Source organism: Pyxicephalus adspersus, chromosome 2 (assembly GCF_032062135.1).
Source record: "Pyxicephalus adspersus chromosome 2, UCB_Pads_2.0, whole genome shotgun sequence".
NCBI classification, from domain to species: Eukaryota; Metazoa; Chordata; class Amphibia; order Anura; family Pyxicephalidae; genus Pyxicephalus; species Pyxicephalus adspersus.
The window spans coordinates 26,893,080-26,916,281 of record NC_092859.1 but is presented as its reverse complement, the minus strand read 5'-3'; the positions used below and the strand labels follow the sequence as shown (position 1 = coordinate 26,916,281).

The 23,202-nt window shown below is 40.0% G+C and overlaps 1 protein-coding gene across 1 annotated transcript; it reads left to right on the top strand.

The window, feature by feature from the left end:
- Window positions 1-5,127: 5,127 nt before the first annotated feature.
- Window positions 5,128-22,645, top strand: RASSF8 (Ras association domain family member 8). Its single transcript, XM_072400138.1, has 4 exons — window positions 5,128-6,566; window positions 17,064-17,953; window positions 18,538-18,676; window positions 19,316-22,645. Exons 1-4 carry the CDS (start codon window positions 6,464-6,466, stop codon window positions 19,435-19,437), a joined length of 1,254 nt encoding a protein of 417 aa, XP_072256239.1. The 5' UTR covers window positions 5,128-6,463; the 3' UTR covers window positions 19,438-22,645.
- The last annotated feature ends 557 nt before the right edge of the window (window positions 22,646-23,202 follow it).

Sequence of the window (23,202 nt, the reverse complement as noted above, 5' to 3'; positions counted from 1 at the left end):
GAGGCGACGCAGAGTTTATAATTTGCACATGGGCTCATGAACAGAATGTGGGAGTCAGGATTTGCACCTCTCGTAGAATATTTCCTGCATTTTATTGGTCGATTTTAATGAAGAGCCCTAATTTCTCGCTGTAATATCTTGCAGAAGAGAATGAAGAAATGACATCAGGTTTCCATAGGAACAAGAGGAAAACGGAAAAGCAGAGGGGAGAGTTTGTATGAGTCAGGAAATCTTTGTGTTTTGGTGATATGTGCAGAATCTGGGAAAACAATGGCCCCGCACCCACCCGTTAGTCATTTAGCCAGATTACTGCCATGCACAATTCCCTTTCGAGCAGTGCGCATCTGATTGTCAATGTGGTCCAGTACTGATGTTCAAATTTGCTTTTTTATATTTTATATAGAATTCTGAAACGTCATATTGTAATATGGCAGATATATAATACAGAGGTGTAAAGTTACTAAAGCCCCACTTTAAGGGAATCTTTATAGATCAGCTCCCGATCACTACCCAATACCGCTGAAATGACTGGTCATTGTCTATTTCCATGCACCTTAAGAGTGTTTTTGCTCTCTTTCTGCCTCTCCTCATTCCCGTCTCCAGATCTGTTTAAAATAAACAACAAACCCGTATATACAGCTGCTTCTATACATGGCCGCCTCTCTGCAGGATAAAGAATGTGTAATTGAAGCTGTACCACCTTAATTCCAGAGACGCCTTCTGCATGTTGTGGGGAACCTCGCCTTCTTCCTAAACGAACACTCTGCTTTGTCAGAAGTGTGAAAGTAACTTGTGGTGCACCTGACAAGCAAAGTGTCCTGTACTTACCTGCAGAGACCTCCTGGAAGCTTCTGGGTTAAGTTTTGTACCAATGCTATGAGACTATCCTTTGTGACTGTCTGGGGTAAAAACCCAATGTCAGTGGAGATGTCCCACAATGTCATTATAGCTGTGTACACACAAAACTTTTGTTGCTGGAAACAATCTTTTATAGTCATTTCCTGTGACATGAACAAATGATTACTGTACACACTGTGCCCCTTCTGGTCTATGGAGAGGGATGGGGGAAGACGAGTGGAGGCACCCCGCTGCGCACTTCTTTTATTTGTATGGGGGTCATTACCCATTGATGGTTCATGAATTTGTCCCGACGGATCCATGAATTTATTGGGCTACCAATGTACACCCGTCAGATTCACGCCCAAGACAAGCACAACCATTCATCAGGCGATAATCATCTGACGTGTGTATATAGCCTTCGAGATTCTCTGTGCTCGATGTCTAAATGACTGGCTGCTAATGAGGACAATTGTAGTCCCCCAGGTAAACTTCTCCTGCTTATTTCCCATCCATACACAGTAGCAGATCAGCCTCTGTGTGCAGTGTTTGTTCATTCTTTTAATCCCTAACAATGAATAATGAGCATTGCAAACTCATACTTTCCAGGAAGACCAAATTTACTCAAAACTTGTGCATCCTTCCCCGACATTTCCCTATTCTATCTAAATTAATCAACCAACAGGTATTTTCTGTACCTACGAAAAATGTCCTTATGAAAAAAAAGAAAACTAATGTAGCCACAAGATTTAAGTGCCGATAAGCTACTATGTATCGTTTTGTTGTAAAGTTTACATATTGTAATGCTCTGCCCTCACTTGCTGTCAGATGATTTGTCATTTTGTTAGATCTATATTCTAGCGTCTGCTATTTTTTTTTTTGTATAATTGTAACTAGCTTGAAACTAGTCTTTCGTACTTGTGGCTGGGAAAAAGTTCAGTCCGGACATTAAGTTCCTAACCTACAAAATGCAAAAAACATGCGCAAGAGGCTAAGGAGAGACCATTAAACCGAGCACGTCCATCTGCCCTGGGGGCCTGTTAGTATAATTACACAGACATTAGATGAATATTTAACAAGCACCCTTTTGTATTGCGGAGATTCTCTAAAGGGATAAACAAACTTTAGAAATAGGTGCCTGTCACATGTCCTGCGCACCCCTCTTTGAAACTTCTGTACCCCTGTGTCTCCCTGGAACATTCTGTGCACACCCTGGCCCAGAATCCTTATTGTGGCGCTGATTGCAGGACTGTTTGTTTAGGGTGGTGGAGCTTGGGATTGAATTGCAGGATGTCAGCACATAAAAAGGGGGACAGGGGGTGGGGGATAGCTGCGTATGGAAACAGTCTCTTGGCAGGTATAGCGCACATTAATAGCGCACAGATGGTTCTAATTCATGTTGGACTTGTTAATTTTGCTCAGGATTTTAAAAATATGACTTTCAGCCCAGGCCGAGGAAAACGGCTGTGTGCTCCATTGTCTCATGATTTAACTATGTTCTAAGATGTTTGAAGCTTTTTTAGGAGGTTAGGTGGGAGGGGATCAACTCTAGCGGCTGATGACGTGATGGTGAGTGGGGAACTCTTGGTGACCCTAGTAAATGAGAGCATGCTAAAGCTTGCTGGTAAAAATCCGGCCCAAACATTGAGTTGGCGCTATTCAGATTTTAAGGTGTTGTATTACTGGGACATGTAGTTCTGCTACATAACTCTTGTTCGTAAAATATAATAATGTTGATTGTCATTTCAATTAGAATTTATAATGTTTTCTGAATGCAGGCTTTTAATTTGATCATTGTGATTGTTGGGTGAAGGTTACATTTTGCTATTGCCCTGGGGTAATGGTAAATGGCAATGTGTGGAGAGTCTTGGACAACAGCTTGGACATCAATATACTACCAGGGTATCTTGGCCACAGTGATAGAGTAGACCTTAAAGGGTCACTTTACAAGAGTTTCAGGCTTTGGTAAATGCAAGGAGTCTTCATCCCTGCAAGATTTGCACTTAATTCCATGCCCATTACACTTTTCCTTTGGAATGATTTTTTTATGAAGAATGGAACAGGACAGATCTGGGAAGCTTGCCCTTTTCATATCCAGAGAGATGTAAATTGAACCCGATGGGGGAAAAAAACAGGTATTTTCATAATTCTTTGCTACTGATATTAAACTTCCCAGTGCTCCCCTGCCATCCAATTTACTTGTATTGTGCAATACACATCCTGATATGGGGAAACTTGTGACGCTTTCCTTGCCCCTCAGTGGCCAGTCACCAGGTCCAACTTGTGTGCCCAGTGGAGGCTGGGGTCTGTAAAATGGTACATACTCCAAACTGGAGCTTGTTGTAGAGCTTTTTTTCTCTGAGCCTTGGCAGCCACAATTACAATAGGGGAGTGTAAGGGGGTAACAACAGCGAAGGGTGCAGACCTGTTAGTGTGCCCTAAGTAGGTGAAGTGCAGGTTCACATCTAGAAATCATGTTAAAGTGAACACTTTAAATTTATGCGTTTTTAATAATTCTGTTCACCATCCAACAGTCACATGCTGGCAGTTTCATAGTGCTCTTTAGAATGGGAAGATATTTGGCCTGCGGAGAAGTGGAGTCCCCATCTCTTTTTAAGACATTGACAATTGCAGACCTTTCAAACCTTCCACAGACCTGGATACTCTCCAGCTTAATTTTCTTCTTTCATATATCAGATGAATGTTTCAGGAAATTTAATTTCTTTGTTGGTCATCCGCAGAATGTTCTGCCGACATCTGTGCACTCACTAGGCAAGTTAGGACGGCCAGCAAGGTTGTCCACTGGCTGGAGCTCAAAAACAGCCTTCCTTTTCACCGTCTTTTTAAGAAAAAAAAGAAAATGCTTTTCTAGTTTTAAAATTAAATTGATTCTTAACCCAAAATGTAAAGCCCAACTGGGATTTCAATAAAAACCCACTAATTGCATTGCAGGTTCCTAATCTAAAAAAAAGTCCTAAAGTCACTAGATCAGTATAACAAGGAAAGCCTTTAGTGGATGATTGTTTGCCATAAACCCTTTAGGGCAATAGTTATTCCTGCTGTGTTATTATACCTACAGTAATTATTTTTTTCACCAGAACGGCAAAACTGAAGAAAAAGATTAACGTTGGTTATTTGTGTCGCCGCAGCTGTATACGAAATCCCAAAAACCGCAGGGCTACTCGTCGTGAATGGAGCTGTCATAGACAGACAGGCTGACGTGTTTGCTTATAAGGATTTGTACTCAGAAGCTTATAAACTGTGAGGAATTTAAGCTTTCTAATTCACTTAGCCATTCTGCCATGTGTAGACAGACCTTGAGTGTGAAATGAAAAATAATTCCCTCTGTCTTCAATGTCATATACACAGCACAAACCACTGGCCTCCCTTTTTATTCCAGCCTGCTTTAAAATGTTATTCTACCGTAATGTATTGAAGGGGGGGGGGTGCCAAGGTTAACTGAAAGTCATTTTAGTTTTCAGTGGATTCTATTCTAGTTAGTTTACTTGACATATTATATCTTAAGCACATACGTTATGATGTATGTACAGCCTGATAGCGCGGGGAGGGGAAAAACCCCATCAGTTTGTGTCCTATGTGCCAATGGAGAGAATACCCTTCACTTAACCCAGAGATGCAACAGGAAATAAGAGGAAAAGTTTATGAAGTGAAAGGGAAATCTTCTTTTAGACAGTTGTCCTTGTTGAAAGATTTTTTTCCTTACCTCCAGGTCTGGTGACAACTGTTACGTTGTTACTAGGTACATTTCACTTTCTTTCTCGGTGGTCACCAGAACAATACAAAGGGTAAAATGAAATAAAAAGTAAATGTAAGTGATTTTTCCCCTCTCTACTTGATCCTGTCTTGGTTATAATACCATCGCCACCTTTGTAACTGGCTTTTAGAAGTAAGAATTGTCATAAGGAAGAAGGTGATAGGCTCCCCCCATATTCAGAGGTGCCAGGCGTAATGGAGGAACAGTTAGGGAGGGCAGGTACGGGGTGGGCACTGTGTTTGTATAGGCAAAGCAACAATGTCTCCATATTGATGTTATTGAATACAGAGCTATGTTGATTTTTGTTTGAACAGGAAGGGATTATGTATGCAGTAACGCATTATTACCATGCAGCAATTCTAAGATGTGCTGCTTGTATATATGATGACCGAGGTGGCTTATATCATCCTGGATCATAAAAAGTCTTTAAATAGAAATTAATATTTACACAAACAAATTTGAACTGAGTATTTCAATATTTGTATAGGCATAGTCAGAGTTGGTTCGCCATGTCCACCAAATGGCTAAATACCCCGGTAAAGTATATATAATAACTACTGTATTAACAAGTTAGTAAAGTAAGCCAGGTACTCCTTTGTGCACGATGTACCTGGCTGTAAACCTCCTAGTATGTGTATATTATAGAATCGTACTGTTTTCCCAAGGAAAACTTTGTGTGCATTCTGCTTGATACCGAATTAATTTAAAATGACACTACAATGCACCCCAGCAGCAAACTGCAGTGCACTTGTGTTTTTGTGCACTATTACAATGGATGTAAATAACCGTGGAGAAGAAAATCATCAGGTGCTCTATACCAGTGTTGTGGTATGCTGACAGCCCAATAAAATGAATTGATGAGTTGTCCTATCACAGCGCTAGTTGTAGTCAAAAATCTTCACGGCCATTTCCTACAATAAAAGATGTATTCTACTTACTCTCTAAATCTGCCAGTGTTTTCAGTATTTCCTGGGTGAAATATGTTTCTTTAGCCCCTCTTCATGGTTCTTACACCCGGACCCTCACACAACACAACCCAAAGAATGATGGCACTTTCCCAGTTACAGTTCGGGAGTACACTGGTGTATTCTCTATACGCAGCCTTCTTAATGGACAATGAGCTACTGAAGACCTAATAGGGGATTCCTTTACACATACTTCCCTCTCCTTCTGTTAACTTGCCATAATATTTGAATGCTACACACCTGATTGGCTCCCAGTTCTTCCCACCGCTCTTTCTATCTGAGATTTGCTGTAAAGATGCTGAAATCAAGTCCAACGCGGGTCATTACACTACTTGCAATAGAAAAAATGATGCATTAATGAACACAGAACTATATTATTGTAATAATGTGTGTCCTTGTTGTAATAAATTTTACAATGTTTTTATTTTTTGTTGATGTTATTTAACAAGTGCAATCTAAACAGCTTTTGATTGATAATGATATAAACAACATTGGTACATTGTGTTCTATCATTTAAAGAATAATTTTGCCCAAAAATGTTTTCCAAGTAAAGCATCACATCAGGCTGTGGGTCAATGGCCTTTTAAATATGTTGATTTCCCTAATAAAATAAATACATCACTCACAGCTGACATCTCCCCCTTCCTTTTCCATGGCCCTTTAGCCAGAAATGCAGCAGGTCAGGCTCAGTCACATGGGACCCGTCTGTTCTTCAGAAGAAGTTTTTATTTTTTTAAAGGTAAATGTTTTAAACAGTCTGATGTCGGCGAAACTGATCTTATTTATTTATCTTTTCAGAGTCGGCTCCTTTTTCTGTCTGTAGAGTTCTGAACATGACGTGACATTGGAAAGGAGTGACACCAGTGTGACCCCTCCGAGCCTCAGCATGGAGCTCAAAGTGTGGGTGGATGGGGTCCAGCGCATCGTGTGTGGAGTGACAGAGGCGACTACTTGCCAGGAAGTTGTCATTGCCTTGGCACAAGCCATCGGTGAGTCTGAATTTTATGAAAATGTTTGGGTGAAGATTGGGGCAGAAATAAAATTTGGGAAATATTTAAAGTGGTACAAGGTACAGAAAATACCAGCACAACCAAATCCACCTGCAGAAGTCTGTACATGTTTTTTACACCTAATGGTGCAAACTTCTTGGCTGCAATGCATACCCTCTGGCTCCAATACTTTAAGACCCACCTTGCCACTTTTTTTTTCAAGCTTTCAAAATGGATCAACATTTGTTGGTTTTTAGAAAAGCTCCATAAAAAGTTCCAGATCAATTACTTTGTCTAGACATATGTCATGTGGTGAATCTGCTGCAGGCAAGTGGGAGCATTTTCTTTCAGGTGTTCTAAAGGTGCGTACACACTTCCAATTTTTATCGTTCCAATCGAACGACGAACGATCGATTGGGCAAAAAATCGTTCGTAAAAAAGTAACCAACGACGCCGACGAACGAGGAAAGTCGCTGGAAACGAACGACCGGACCGACGGATCGGATTGGGCGACGATCGTTGAACATCGTTCGTGTGTACGGTCGTTCGTTGATCGTCCATGGTCAGAGCATGCGTGATGAACGAACGTCCGTTCACTTTCCTGTCGTGCACATAGTTCCTCTATCGCTCAAACGATCGTATCTATTGTGTGTACAATATCTACGAACGATCGTGTCGTTAACTCTATGTGCAGCATCGGTGCTATACGATCGTTCATATATATCGTGCATGAACGTTCGTCGTTCGTTTTCCAACGATAATAATTGGAAGTGTGTATGTAGCTTAACTCTGCCCCGCTATCCAAAATAAGAACGCTTATCTATGCACTGCAGGGGTTCTCCAGTCCAGTCATTGTCTACCTTTGCTCCCTACTTATGTCCCCATGAGCACCGGGAGCAGGGGGTTAACGTTCGGCTGCAGACTGCTGTGATCATAGTTAAACCTCTGGATCTGGAGCTATGCTAACTGTGATTGTAATTCTCTATTTTGTCTGGTAAAATGTATTTGGAGGAGTCCGCCCAGTGGCAGGGAAACCAGATGGCGTGCACATTTCCAGCACCAAGCTTTGTAGTAGCAGATGTGAGCCCGTTCCCTTGTGATCTCCTCCAAAGTCTGCAAGAGCAGAGCATTCAAGGTCCAATTAGTGTGAAAGTGGCGTGCTTTGTGAGGGGAGTAACTAAAAGTCCCATATTATCCTGCCACATAGAGGCTCTTGGGGATATGCTGGGGGTTGTAGTTCTTTAGTGATAAGCTTGTGAAACTTGTGTGCCTTCTACAACTAGGACATGGTTAAATTAAAGCTAAAGTCTAGTTAAAATTAGGGGTACCATACAGTGGGGTTGCCCTACTGCACTTTTACTTACATTATCTGTCACTTCCTGGCAGTCGGCACTCTTTTTTTTCTAACACATTGGAATCGAAGTGTCCTTATTTTGCTGTTGGCTGAATGGCAAAACTGGGACCTGGTGGAATTAGAGTACGAAGCCTAAAGGAGCAAGGGTCAAACAGGTGGGAGAATAGGGATGTGTATGGGGGTAGCCCTACCGCAAGGCTGACATTTGATTTTTATCAGAGTTTAGCTTTAAAGTATAATCCAACCTAATTACTAAAATAATAATGCCTTAGCACAACACACTGCTCTCCTAGGTGGTTCCTTCAGCTCACTGATGGTCTGATGGCTTCTACATAGTTCCAATAGCACTAAGTAGAGCCAACAGAGTGACATTATCACCAGGGCAGGTGAAGATGAAAATCCAACGGTTGCCACTAAAAGGGGAGGTGAGGGGAATATTCAGTTTTGTCACTTGGCTTGGTGACCACTAAAGACTGATTTCTCTCACTTTGGAGAGCTTTTCTCTCCATTGCAAGAAGTGAAATCTCCCCAATGAGATGGACATAGTTGAAGTTTTTTAATTATTTTCTGTATGCTTTTTTCACAGTCAGTGACTTTGAAACTGGGCAGCCCATCAAAGAGAATTTTCAAAAGTAGAACCCTAATGAAAGCCACTGTATTACATTTCCTCCAGAAGCATGGTGCCATCTTTAGGCATCACCCAGGGTCATCACCTTATACCTGGACCATGATCCTGCATTGGAGACCACAGTCATGTATATCCATTGCATTTATTCTGAACATGCTCAACCTGTGATGAAATGGTGTCAGAGTATTTCCATCTTCATATTAAAGTTGATGGTATTTCACATACTAGAATAATGAAAGTGGCACCAGACACAGTTCGGTGGTGATGTCATATGGAGACGTGCTGATCGCTTGTTTTCTGCAGCACACGCTGTACCCTGTTAGGAAGTTTCAATCTGAATCATATCACTGAGCGGTTTATAAAATGAACTGGAAGAGCCGTTGCTTGAGTTTAGTTTGCTTACATTACATTTGGCAGCGATCCTGATGTTCAGTTTCCTTCCCTTCTTAGGACACAAGACACAGTTCACCTGTAGTGCTCGCAATGAGATCACCAGAAGCGAGTCATCACATGACATTTTGTCATATCGGTGTAAATAAACTAATTTCCGCTGACGTGACACCCCGATTTGTGCTTAGTAAAAACCGGTGAAGAATAACGGTTAACTTATTTTAAAAGGATGCTTCTAGGATCTGATTGGTCCTGCAAGCGCCATAACTGTTACCACATTCACATCGAGTAACAGATGTTTTTTTGTGCATAATGTTCTCATTCAAAACCGCAACACTCAAAAAGACGGACTCCAAAATCTGCCTGAGTCATGAATACATCACTTGTTGGGAACACTGGCGACAATAAACATATCATTTCCTCCTGGGTCTGCAGGCCAAGTGACTCTCCCAGAATATATAGCACAGTATATATTGCAGAGATTGCAGCAACATGCATAACAATTCCTGACCTGCTTTTATTTTGTAGGTTCTGAGACTGACTATTTCTGGAGAGTTCCTGTAATTGTGTACAAATGATTGATCACATTGTTGGAATAGAAAACATAGTTAATCTGTTTAAGTATATTGCACCCTTAACCAAAGGTGCATCACAGCACAGGTTTGGCTGCAATGTGACCTCTAGCTCTGTACAGATTGGGTAGAAGAAGGACACAATTAGAGTTGAGGGTTAGGGAGTGTGTGTGTGTATATGTATGTGTGTGTGTGTGTATATATGTGTATGTATGTGTGTATATATATATATATATATATATATATATATATATATATATATATATATATGTATATATATATATATGTATATATATATATTATAGGGAACATCCCTTTTTTCTTATAATTTAGCAAGAGCGGATCTCCAAATTGGGTCTATAGACAGTGATAAAAACCTGAAAGAGGTTCTAATCATCATCAGGCCATCCAAATCTGAAACAAAAGCATTAATTTGGATAAAATTTTACTATAAATATTCCCACAGTGCTTTTGTTATTATTATATCCAAAACCAACCAAGTGTCAATGTTTCTTGAGCAAATTAAAAAATCTAAACAAACACCAAATCTCTTGTTATTGGCAACATCAACACAAATATTTCTATCCACACAATGCTTCTTAGGACCGAATAAAACCTTGCACTATACATACCCCAATTCACCAGGTTGAGCAATGATATAAGGTATATGTGACAGTCCTGGATTTCTTGTGGCAAGAAACCACTTGCTTATTAAGGAAAATCTAAATTTATTGTCCTTACATTAGGAATTTATTAAAAGTAACAAGCACACAGTCAAGAAGTTTATATAATAAAAACTATGTTCTCACTTGTAAAAAAAAATGTTAAAAATGTTAATTTATGCAGTCAATCTGTGTAGATGCTGCTGGTAGATGTCAGCTTCCTGCCTGGAAGAAAACTCCATGTCCCATGATTCCTTGCATTGTGTATCATCGATGGGGGTGGCTGCATATGTAGTCTAAGCTCTGTACAGCACAGTAGGGTGGCTACAAAGGAAGACATTTTGAATGGAGCACGAATTGTATCCACAGACATGAAGGATAAACAGAGTTGTGAAAAGCTATATGTGGAGCCCATGTGATATTCTCTTGTTTGATGGGGGAACAGCTTTTTTGGGTAATTGCCTAATGCCTAACTTTGGCTGTAATCTGCTTTACAGAAACTTAGTGTCTGTCCACCCAAACATGATATTTTAATGCTAGAGATGGTGGGCTTAGTAAGTCCTTGGCTTCATATACATCTTTCATACTCCAGCAGGTAGGCCTCCCTTCCATAATTTCTGACTGTACTGTCCACCTGGGTGATTTTGATATCCTCACTCATGTATTGTGTCCCGGCACCTCGTATTACATTCTCCATAATGTACAATAAATCCTGGAGGGTGGGTGGGAGCCCCCCTTATGTGCACATCAGGTTTACAAACTTTGGAAGTTAGAAGAGACTGTCAGTGGGTTTAAGTCTCCATCAAACACTGAGATTTGGGTGGAGTGGTCCTTTAAGACCACTATAAACAGTTAAACAGAACCTTTCCATATGCAGATCTGTGTGTCAAACATGGAAGGCCAGACAGAGGCGGTTGGTTTTTGTTAGCAGTAGGTAGCTCTAATAGCATTTGTTTAGCCTTTTTGTTGCGGCCTCCATCCATTAAACTGCAGGAAGCGTTCTCCTTTATTTCAAACTCCAGTGCTTTGAAAATGCGCACACACAGGACATCATTATCCAGGCCGCCTCGCCACAATTTCCTGTGTCTAATGATTAAGAGAGATGAGCACACAGCCTTTAAATAGACTGCGCGGTCCCGCTGTCACACAGCTGTCTCCATTCAGAAATGAAACACTTTCTTGCATGGCTACAATACAATTAATTAAGTTCTGTTCCTGCAAGGACTTTGCTGAGTAAAACTACTTCTCGATTCTGTAGTCGCTGCAAGAAAATCAAATGATTCAGCATGTACGCATTATGCATTTTAAGAATCTTGTCTCTTTTTTTAAAGTGGACCCAACAAGTGAACGTTTTAGGATCAACATGACAATTTACAGCAGTATTATTTTTAATAAAATCTCTTTAACAAAAAAGTCATTCTTCATTTTCAGTCCAGTGACATTGCCTTGGCTGAGATGTTATAAGTCTGCTGCAGGCAGGAGGAAATATTTCCTCAGTCTCCTCTTCCCGTGTGTTTAAACTGCAGAAAAGTAGATGAAGACATTTTAAAGGGAAGTACTGTGACCTCTTTAAGACGTAATAAATGCGTAGAAATGTTACACGAGAGCTCCTCAATCAGTAGGGTGGATGAGCTTAGCAGATTGCCGATCTAGAAGTCTGATTCAGCAGGGGGAGGGAGGGTTTGACCTCTGTAGAGAGACCCCTGATTCCACATTGAGAGCAAAGGACCATCTATGCAGCATGTTGGCAGGAGATGGGCTTTATAACCTTAGGCTGTGGCTGCTTTTTAATAAAAAGAAAACAAAACTTCCACACTTTTTTGCTTTAATATGCTTTGTAATTATATTCATATACTACGCACACCAGCTCTAGTTCTTTAACAAATGGATTCTGCCAGATGTCCTTGACTCCTTCCAGCTTTGCTAGAAAAATGTAACAATCTGATTAGTTGGTTTCCTGTACTCTTTTTTTTTTTTTTTTTGAAGTTGCAATCACAGCCAAGCCTGACAACTTTACAAATGCATCAAAAAACATCCAAGGGTCACCTGGGAGGCTTTAATAGAGAAAGATCAATTCATCCCTGAACCTCTGGCCCTTCTACGGCATTGTGAACCAGCCTGGGAATAAATGCACTCAAACATTAGCAAGGTAGATGAAAAGGGTATTGGTGGCTGGGATTGTGTTATGGACGGCAGTGCTGGGGATTGTACGGTGCTAATTTGCAAACCGTGAAGTTACTGATGATGATCAATACGATAACCCCAGTTCGGAGGGGGGGGGGTTATTTAACACAATCTTTAGTCTGCCTCCCCCACCAAAGCCATGTGAATTGCAGAATAAGATCCATCCCTTGAAATGTATGTGGCATTTACACCATTTTTCTGAAGGTACACTGAATAGCCAGAATCTGATCCCATTGGAGCAGGTTCAGCAGCTTTGCCAACTTTTTTTCTTGAGGAAAGAGACCCTATCATTAGATTGTTCATTTCAACAACAAACTTTCCATTAGATTATATGTGCATTTAATAAACTTTTTGCATGTTATAGCCTGCAAAAGCCTTGAATCTGACGTTGGGTGCCCCCATCTTGGGTATGATGTCCATAGCCCTAGCAGAATTAGAAGTCTCACTCAAGTAATACTCTACAGTATCCTCCTCCTCCTCCTCCTCCCTCCTCCCTCCTTCCTCCTTTCTCCTCCCTCCTTCCTCCTTTCTCCTCCCTCCTTCCTCCTCCCTCCTTCCTCCTTTCTCCTCCCTCCCTCCTCCTTTCTCCTCCCTCCCTCCTCCTTTCTCCTCCTCCAGTATTCTCCTCCATCCTCCAGTATTCTCCTCCATCCTCCTCCTCCATCCTCCAGTATTCTCCTCCATCCTCCTCCTCCATCCTCCAGTATTCTCCTCCATCCTCCTCCTCCATCCTCCAGTATTCTCCTCCATCCTCCTCCTCCATCCTCCAGTATTCTCCTCCATCCTCCAGTATTCTCCTCCTATTCCAACTACATAAAAAGTTATGTAGGTAGTTGGACTAACACAGTCGGCAATTGCATAGGAGAAGGGGATCTGCACTTGGTGTTTGACTATTCCTAGAGTTGGGACTTTTTGGCATATTAAGCAGTACATTGCAAATAAACATAATGGTAAAACAATGCAAATGAGCAATATAAATTAGCTATTATCGGCCATTTTCAAAGTTAATGCCAGGGTCTCTTTAGGGATAGAAATACAGCAGTGTTGACCCAATAGGGGGATACAGCTTGTGGGCTTGTCCATTCCAACTTCTCAAAACTTGCATGGTCCCATGATTGTAACAACATTGCCATGTTAAAGCTTTATAAGATTTTAGTGATTAGGTTTACATGTGCTTTACAGTTCTTTTCCTGTGTTTGTCCTCAATGGGGAGATTTCCTTCCTAACTGACAAGAAGTGAGAAGCCATTGGAACACAAATTTTAAAAACTGAATTGTGTCATTGCCCGTGCTATCGAAAACTGAAAAAGAAAAGTTTTGGCTTTCTGTATTCGCAGGCTGAATACAAACAAGGCCTATGTAGGTCAGAACCTAAATATGTTATCAGAGCAATAAAATTAGGTGTCACCATGTGATTGTATGTTTGCCCCATATACAACAGCCCCACATCACCCCTTGCCCTCCTCTATGGAGGGGTTCTGCCTATTTTAGGCCATAATCAAGCTTTGCTGACCTTTGACTCCCCCTCTGAAGCCCATGTTTTGCTTAATTTAGCAGGCGTTCTTTTGGAGGATTATTGCGGTCTCAGTGGGGGATGACTGAAGTCTGATCTTTCTAAAACAATTACAGAAATTCCTGCAAAAGTAGAGGTAGGGGGTGTTCAGGACGAAGAATGAGCCCTGCTAAGAACCTGCCGACTTCTAGAGATCCTGCTGTACTCAGCCCCTGGAGATACATTATTAACATATTCATATATATTGTGCTGGCACTAATTATGGAGAACACAAAGCCACTCATGTCAGTCTGCACCAAAGGAGCTTACACGTTAATGTCTCCAACACAGTCGCACACTATCAAATATACATATATATAGTGCTGACATACTCTGCAGTGCAGTACAGAGAACACTGAGCCTATGGGCCTGATTTATTAAAGCTCTCCAAGGCTGAAGAAGATTCACTTTCATCAGTAAAGCTGGGTGATCCAGCAAACCTGGAATGGATATGATTCAGGATTCAAAATATTTGCTAGCAATTAGCAAATTACTTTGAATAAATCTATTCCAGGTTTGCTGGATCACCCAGCTTCACTGATTAAAGTATATCCTCTCCAGCCTTGGAGAGCTTAATTAAATCAGGCCCAATGTCTTCAATCTCTGCACCTAAGGAACTTACACTACTATGTATTTATATAACTCTGACATATTCTACGGTGCTGTACAGGGAGCACTGAACAAGATACATAAGACTTTGGTCCAGAGGAGCGCACACTCTTAATGCCCTCATATTATTTTACATTTTTATAGCTCTGACATGTTCTGCAGTGCTGTACAGAGAACACTGATCTCACTGATAACCAGTATCCATACTAGAGAAGAATAGCTACTATCCTTATCTGTACAGCAGTTCTGGGTCTGGCTCATAGCATAGGAACAGCCGAGAACATGGCATCTTCAGGACAAGTCTACGATATCCACATGAAAAGTTTCCTTTAGGTTATCTGTGTAGCTTTGTTTGAAAATATTCCTCCCTGTTTCCATTAGAATAGCTTAATTAACGAGCTCTGTTGTTTTAGCACCAACACTTTTCTTTTTTTTTTTCCTTCACTGCTGACGGCAGGCCCATTACATACGGTGCCAATATTTCCCACGCGCAATATGTGGGATGCAACATGACGCTTCCGTGTTTTTAAACATGCAAAACAACAGCCTCCCTGTCTTGGGTGAGAATCATGTTTCTCTTTATCTAAAAGAAACCCAAGTCCTTATCTTAACAAATATATATATATATATATATATATATATATATATATATATATATATTATTTTTTATTTTTTTCCCCATTAGCTAGTATGGACCCTTTTAAAAGTTTTTATTCCTTATTGGGGAGCATTCAGTAAAGCAAAACAGGATCATTAAATTGCTTCCAACAGTGTTATGGTGGTGGTGATCCTAAGATAACACAACAATAACAGCCCCATACCTGACCAGAGGAAACATGGAGTGAGGTTTCCTATTTATTGTATTGCTATCACCAGGAAGGAGATACTAGTGCAGTGCAAATTTATCACTGATTATGATTATCACTTATTTCAGTTGTTATGGGGAAGCACTTATTACCAGGACCGTTACTGTTTCATAAAAAGCAGTAATTTAGGATAAAAATGTGTTTTAGGGATTACATACACAAATTTCAGAAATGTCATTCTAATAGATTCCAATACCCCCTAGAAGTGTTTTTTTTTTTTAAGTAGCTAAACGGCGCCATCTGTTGATGGTTCACCTATCTGCATTACATAATTGCAGTAAAGCTTTAATAAATAAATTAAATATTACCCAGTATGGTGAATAGAAGACCACATGTACAGCCTAAAATGTTTAAGTCATTACAGTACAGGTCCTGGGTTCCCCTATCATTAGTGTTCTCCTGTCTTCCAGTTTTCCTGGAATTTTTGTGTTGTACTGGTGTTTGCATTTTCTTTCTCATATCAGTGGAAGGAGTTTACACTTCAGTGTTCCCATCACACTCCTATGTGCACAGACATACACCCTAAGGCCAGTTTAGGTGGAAGTTGGCTACCCTACCCATATGTTTTTAGTTGTGGTGGCTGAGGCTGTTTTATAAAGAATATATACAGATTATTATGGTTTCCTGAACTGTCTCCTACTGTCTGGATGAAACCTGTGATTTACTTGTGTTATTAGAAATGCCAGCGGGGTATGCTTGGGAGACTATAATGTTAACTCCTTTCAACTATGACATATCTAGTGCAATTTTGGAGTAGGATCTTAATAACTTTTTTAGTGTGGTAAGATAGAGCTCATGTAAGAAACACACATAAACATAAGTAGAACATGCAGACATACATTATGCAGGTTTTTGGTGGGAATTAAGCCAGGACTGCAAACCTAAATACATAACTACCATGTTTCACCCAAAATCCCACTTCAAGCTGGCTCCATATACAATGTAATTTTGGGCTACAAGTTAGGAGGTCAATATGAACACTTTTCAATTATTAAAGTGGAACAAATAGGTAAAAACAAACTTCTGTAATAATGCCAGTGACATACTGCTTCAAATGACATTTTTATTATAACAGTTATTCAATTTCATCTAAGATTTTACAGCCAGCTGTGGGTTACACAGCCGCATTTACCCCCTTTTCACTGTGATTAGTAAAATGAATGATGGTTTGTTTCCTGTTTTGTTAGAAATCTGCTGGGATCTGACGGGATTTCTGCCTGTCTAAGCTTAGCCAAAGTCAAGGTGATGTCTTATTGACATTGTATAATCCAGTGACAATGTTCTCCCCGGTACCTTTTAGCTGGGCGCACCACCCGGCACTTTTCAGTAACCACCCGGCTATTTTTGGGTGGTTACTGAAGAGCTGGGTCACAATACAGGGGCTGCCACCCACCTACAGTTTCTTCCCACACAGAAAAAAAATTCTGGAGAAAATACTGATCAATATTGGCCAGTATAAAGGTATATCAAGGTATTGCTTTGTTCTTTTATATGCAACACATTATGAATTACTTGGGGTGAATCTCCTCTTCATGTATATTGACAATAAATAAAACCTGATGGCATTTATCTCTTCCCTATAATACTAAAATAAATACAATTGTGGTCTTAAATGCATATTACAGTTAATTTTTATATTTTTATGCCTGTTTGTAACCCTTTTGTCTTTGTGTTTTTCCAGGTCGCACAGGCAGATACACTCTTATAGAGAAATGGAGAGACACAGAAAGACATTTGGCACCTCATGAAAACCCAGTGATTTCCATAAACAAGTGGGGTCAGTATGCCAGCGATGTTCAGCTAATTTTGCGCCGCACAGGGCCATCTCTCAGCGAAAGGCCCACCTCGGACACTATATCTCATGTACCTGAACGGACTTTGTACAGGCAAAGCTTGCCCCCACTTGCCAAACTGCGGCCACAGAATGACCGCTCCATCAAAAGGAGAGAGCCAAAGAGGAAATCGCTGACATTTAGCGGTGGGGCCAAAGGACTCATGGACATTTTTGGCAAAGGAAAGGAGTCTGAATTCAAGCAAAAAGTTCTTAATAGCTGTAAGACCACAGCAGAGGAACTAAAAAAGCTAATACATCTACAGACAGAGAAACTTCAGTCTCTAGAGAAGCAAATGGAAGCCAGTGAGGCCGAGATCCGATATTGGGAACAGAAATACAAGTCGAGTTTGGAGGAGGAACTTGGCAAATTAGAGCTAAAGGTTAAACGTAACGAGGTTGAGATTGAAGAAGAAGAATTCTGGGAAAATGAGCTTCAGATTGAGGTGGAAAATGAGAAGCAGCTAAAGGAGCAGCTGCAAGAGATGACCCAAAGGATGCTCCATTGTGAGAACCAAATAAAGGACTACCAAAACAAAATCCACACCATTGAAAGTGGTATTGAAGCAGAAAAACTGCAAAGGGAGGTGCAAGAGTCCCAAATCAATGAAGAAATCATCAGGGGGAAAATTGAGAAGATCAAAGGAGACTTTGACATCCAAAATCAAGAATGCCAGCGGCTGGAAAATGGCAGCAAAGCGGTGGAGAGGTCTCTGGGACAAGCAGCAAAGCGGCTCTTGGTAAGTCAAGACGGACACATAGATTTCACTGGGGGTCAAGACCTGGGATCTTAATACCAGGGCTGAGAACAATGGATTAGTTATGCTTTCCTAGCTTGCAGGCTTATGCTTTGTAAGTCAAGCAGCAGACAGTTAAGTAAACATTGTGATTTTTTTTTTTTTAATCTTTGATGGCTACATGAGAAACTAATAAGCAGCAGGTCTCCTAGTTTAGTACGTTGTGTAGGAACATTTGTCAAAAATTTTATACACCTGCTGTTCAAAGAGGTATCATGTTCAAAGTTTAGCTTCTAGGCAGCCTGTGATGTCAGACTTGTCTTCCATTACCATTTTTAAAAAGATCCAACTACAATCACTAAAAGTTGTTTTTTTTTCCTTTAATTAATCTAATTCTCACTAATAGAATTCTTGCAGGTCCTGTCTGGCATTTTCATTCATGAGGTGGGATATTATATCTAACTGTGCTCGTATTTCATATTCATCCTCTGCTTGAAAATCGGTGGCTGAAATCGAACTAAATCTAATAAAGTGTTGTCTTTCTGTAGACTTGGTACATGACACAGACTTTGTGTTCTCCTTTTTAGGAGCGTGAGCAGGAACTGGAACAGCTGACCAAAGAACTCCGCCAGGTCAATCTTCAGCAGTTCATCCAGCAAACCGGCACCAAGGTCACAGTGCTTCCAGCAGAGCCGAGCGAAATTGAATTTCCCCAGCCAGAAAAAGGTACGTGCTGAATGTAATGCTTCAGAGATGTCCCTGAATTTGAACCTAGTGTTTGAAGAGAAACTGACAAGTGCTAACTTTAAGCCAGGTAATCTACACTGGTGCAGCTCTCTATCTGGAGTCACTATTGCTAAGGATTCATTTTCTTTGACTTTCTCAACCATGCACTTAGTACTAATTCCAGCCTGCCATCCCCTGTTCAGTGGGAGAAGTATGATCTGATTTGGCAGAGGCCAACAGATAGGCAACATAAATGGAATCAGAGAGGAATACAGCTTTTCTCCTATCAAATGTTTGACGATTTCAGCTTTTAGGAAGAACTAGCTATATCGGGCAGATTCAGGCTTGTTAAAACATGGTTCAGTTCAAGCATGTGACACTTCAAATGTAATAAAACTGTTTTTAATTTCAGCTAGTTTAATACCTGTTAATTCCACCACAATCCTGATGAAAGCTGAAACTTGTCCTGCATTACAGTGGCCCAGCAATAGCATTAATCACTGCAACAGAATTGTTTTTGCTGTTGGCCTGCAGCCATCTTTGTTCACCACCGATACCTCCTAAAGCAAATAGTATTTGATCTTCTTGCTTAACCATGATTTTAATTCCATATATCTTTTTTTTTTTTCCTTCTTTCAGAGCCAACCTTTCAGTCGGGGTCCCTAAAAAGGCCAGGCTTTTCCAGGCAACTTCCGAGCAACCTGCGCATTCTCCAGAATGCCTTGTCATCAGGATTCAACCCAGAGGGAATCTATGTATAACTGCGCAGCATTCCGGCTTGGCACGGCCAGAGGACGGTTTATAATTTAGCCACACGGCTGAACAATATGGCTCCAGTCTTACTTTCGGTCACACTCTTTAAATCCTGCCACCTTGGCTAGAAGAATCTGGAGACTTTCCAAGAAAGCTTGATGGAGCATAAGTCAGCGATTACAAGCCAATAGGACAATGCTATCATCAGCAACACATTTATAGCCTAACTTACTACAAAAATACTTTTTTTTCTAAGTATTATTTCTTACAAAATTTGCGTGGGAGATTGTGTAAGCTGATGCCAGTGAGGTCACTGGTGTACATGAATGATGAAAGTGATATTATATATAAATATATATGCTTATCTATTTTTCCACTTAGTAATTTTGTATATCACACACAGATGGAAAGATAATGTATTTGTCATGTTTCATGTCCTGTATTTCATTTTATTTTACTTGTCTTTGATATTCAGCCACAGCAGTGTTACTACAAAGGCTCCGGTGGGACTTATTTATGGCAGTCTTCATGGAGCAAAAAATTAAATAGTATTATTTGTCATTTGAACACAAAGGTCACTGAGCTCCTAAGAAAAATAAATGAGATTATATTTGAGCATTTTTTTAATTTCTTTTATCCCACCTATAGTCTGTGATTAAGCCAAAGAAAATTGGAAGCACCTAAGCTGATAGAAGGTGATGTAAAAAAAAAAGGATTGAGTTATTTGGGGAGTAGAAAAGTAAATTTTTGTTGTAAAAAAGACACAAATCATAGTGTACATGTCCGCAGCCAGCTGAAGACAAAACATTTGTATTTAACTGAAGCCTGAACTTTTCAGTTACAACTTTTTGTTTTTTTTTTTGGATAGATTAGGGGGTGACCGCTTCCCTGACTTTTTTTTTTCTTTTGCTGTCTTTCTTTTATGGGGACTTAACCCCCCCTTTTGTCCTGATGATCAACAGAGATGGGATCTGACTAGGACATTCCAATATCTTTTTCATTCCAAGAGGACCTGTTACACAGCAATCAATCACTTCTCTGTGTTAATAAGAAATTATTATCTATATACCTATATTTATTGTATCCTTTTGCTTAAAAGGCAAGGATAACCATTGACACCACAAGACGTACCAAAATAATAAAGTTGTCAATCATTCCCAGTTTCTTTTGTAATATTCAGTTAAATTAGTATTACTCTTTGTGTTGAATTTGTCTTCCACCTGCAGGACCCACAGGTTTCATCTTCCACATAGTTAGTCACAATCTTAGAGGCACTGTGGGTGTAAGGCCACATTCTAGCAAGTCCATTTTAATTGTATAAGTGTTATTCTTGATGAAAAAACACCTAGATCACCAAGTGGACTATACTGCAGAGGAAAGTTGTTGGTTAATGGAGGGTGAAAGAGAAGTGTGGCCTTGCTCGTGTTGTTACACAGAAAGGTCCCCTTTTTCATCCATAGTGAACGGTCCCTTTAGAAAAATGTAAGTGATGTTTGCCAAGCAATAACAAATATAAGATACATTTTTTAAAGAAAGAACCGCCAAATGTTTGAAGCATATACTTGTTAATGACAACTTTGGCGATTAGAAAGTGTTTTGACAGCAGCTTAAAGTTCTGCATAATGCTTCGGTTCAGTCATATCCTACTTCAGGAAAAGACATAATCCCCAGGCTAGGTAAACCATGAATGAATGCTGTAACCCGGGCTCTACAAGTCCTATTTATCATACAGCTATATACAGTTTAAGCTATAGAACCCAATGGCTGGAGTTAGTGTCTGGCTTCTTATATCTTGAGTACTCCCACTGCAAGATCTCCTTGCCATTCTTTCCAAATCTGTCTTCTGGGAATTTTGGGTATCCCCACCTTTGTGTTCCCAACTCTTCCTGTCTCTGTAATAAAAACAAAATCAAGGAAGTCTCTTGATGAAGACACAGGAACTCAGCACAGGGGACTCAGCAAAATAGTCCCCGAGTGATATGCTGCAGGGAAGTTTTGCACCTGTGTATTATGCACACCTAGGCAGTGGGTTTGTACAAGAAATAGGCTAAAATATTATGGCACTGCCTAATTGGCTTCAGAAGGACGTCACCATATAAACATTTACAATGAATCAGTTAAAAACAAAATTATTTTTTATACATTTAGCCATGAGTAAAATTAATGCATTGCTGTGATTGTGAAAAAAAAAATCTAACCATGTTAGGATTTTTTTGTATGCAATAACCACTAAGAAGAAATAGAAGCTTTTCAAAATGCAGAACCCCAGAGCAGCCAAACAGAATCCAGTGAGCGGAAATGTAATTTGGGTGGTATTGGTTTATTGACTGTGTGCTCTGCTCTTATGCACTGCCTTAGTAAATATGCCATCCTTTGCCACCTGTATAATGTACTCTTTTAAGACTTATATATAACATTTTCATATGGGGGGTTGAAATATTGCTGACTGTTTTTAGTTATCAAGAGAGGAGAAGAAAGATGGAAATCTTAATTTGTTTTTAGGCACCTAACTTGTGCACAAGGCAACCCCATTGGCATGCTAACCCAAAATCACTTTCTGTGGCTGCTTGTATACTCAAATAGACAACTTCCCCACCACTGCAAAAATATATTTTAATGTATCAATGCCATATCTGCTGGAATTGGTTGTGTTGGTTGGTGCCTGTGAAGTCCGGCTTTGAATCCAGCACTGATCTGGTTTGGGATTTGGCACTAGAAATTACCACTGAGAGCTTAAGATTGGTTGCGCCTACCCAAAACTCCACACCAGGGCATCTAACAGGTTCTTTTGAATGGCAGCTGGGGGCATCCCATTTTGAACATCGCCATTGCTCTTTGGGCTGCTTTATTTATTAGGACCGTTTGTTTTATTTTTTTTATCACAAGCACACTAACTGAAGGAGCTGTATCAAGCATAGGTGTGTGTGCGTTTTTATATATAAAAATAAATGAGAGATGAATGGACTTTTGTGCTTTCTGATTGGATGAAGCGATTTACTGTATATACTCTGGATACGCTCGGAAACTGTGAATGATATAAGCTCTGGCACAGCTTTTGCTTCAATGCAAGATATATATAAAAAAAACTCTGTATAATATGTAATTATCTATTTTCTGATCTTACCCACACATTGTTACTTATTGCTATGAAATGCAGAAATTGCATTGATTTGTTGCATACAATATATTCCCTCACCAACTGGGGAAAAAAACAAACTTGTTTTTGTCTATTTTTTTTTTTTGTATTTATTTCTCATTGCAAAAATACTTCTGTTTCACGTTCTTCCTATATTTTATAATATAAAGATCAATAAATTCCTATTCTAAAGGGTTCTTTAGACCAAACAGTATTATCAACTGATTACAGGATATGGACCTAAGTTAACTTGTGACTACTGTAACAGGAAGGATAGCATGTGTAACAAACTTGTAGCTTTCTTGTTTATACATTTACATGAAATCTTTAGACATAATAAGTTCCACATAATGATAAAATGTTTTAAAAAACTTGTTACATACTGTAAAATATATCTCAACTTCTTTTGAAAAAATTTCCTCTAAAAGGAAACCTGAATGGACAAAGTGACAGATTTTTGTAAAAGAACAAACAACCCCAATACTGATACCTACCAACCCCCCCCCCCCCCCCCCCCCCCCCCCCCCCGGTCCATTTGCTGGTGGGGGCTAGAGCCTAATTCTTTTGTTTGTTAGAGATATGTGACCTCCTTTCTTTCACATCTCTGGATCTGGTCACACTTACATTAGTGTAGTGC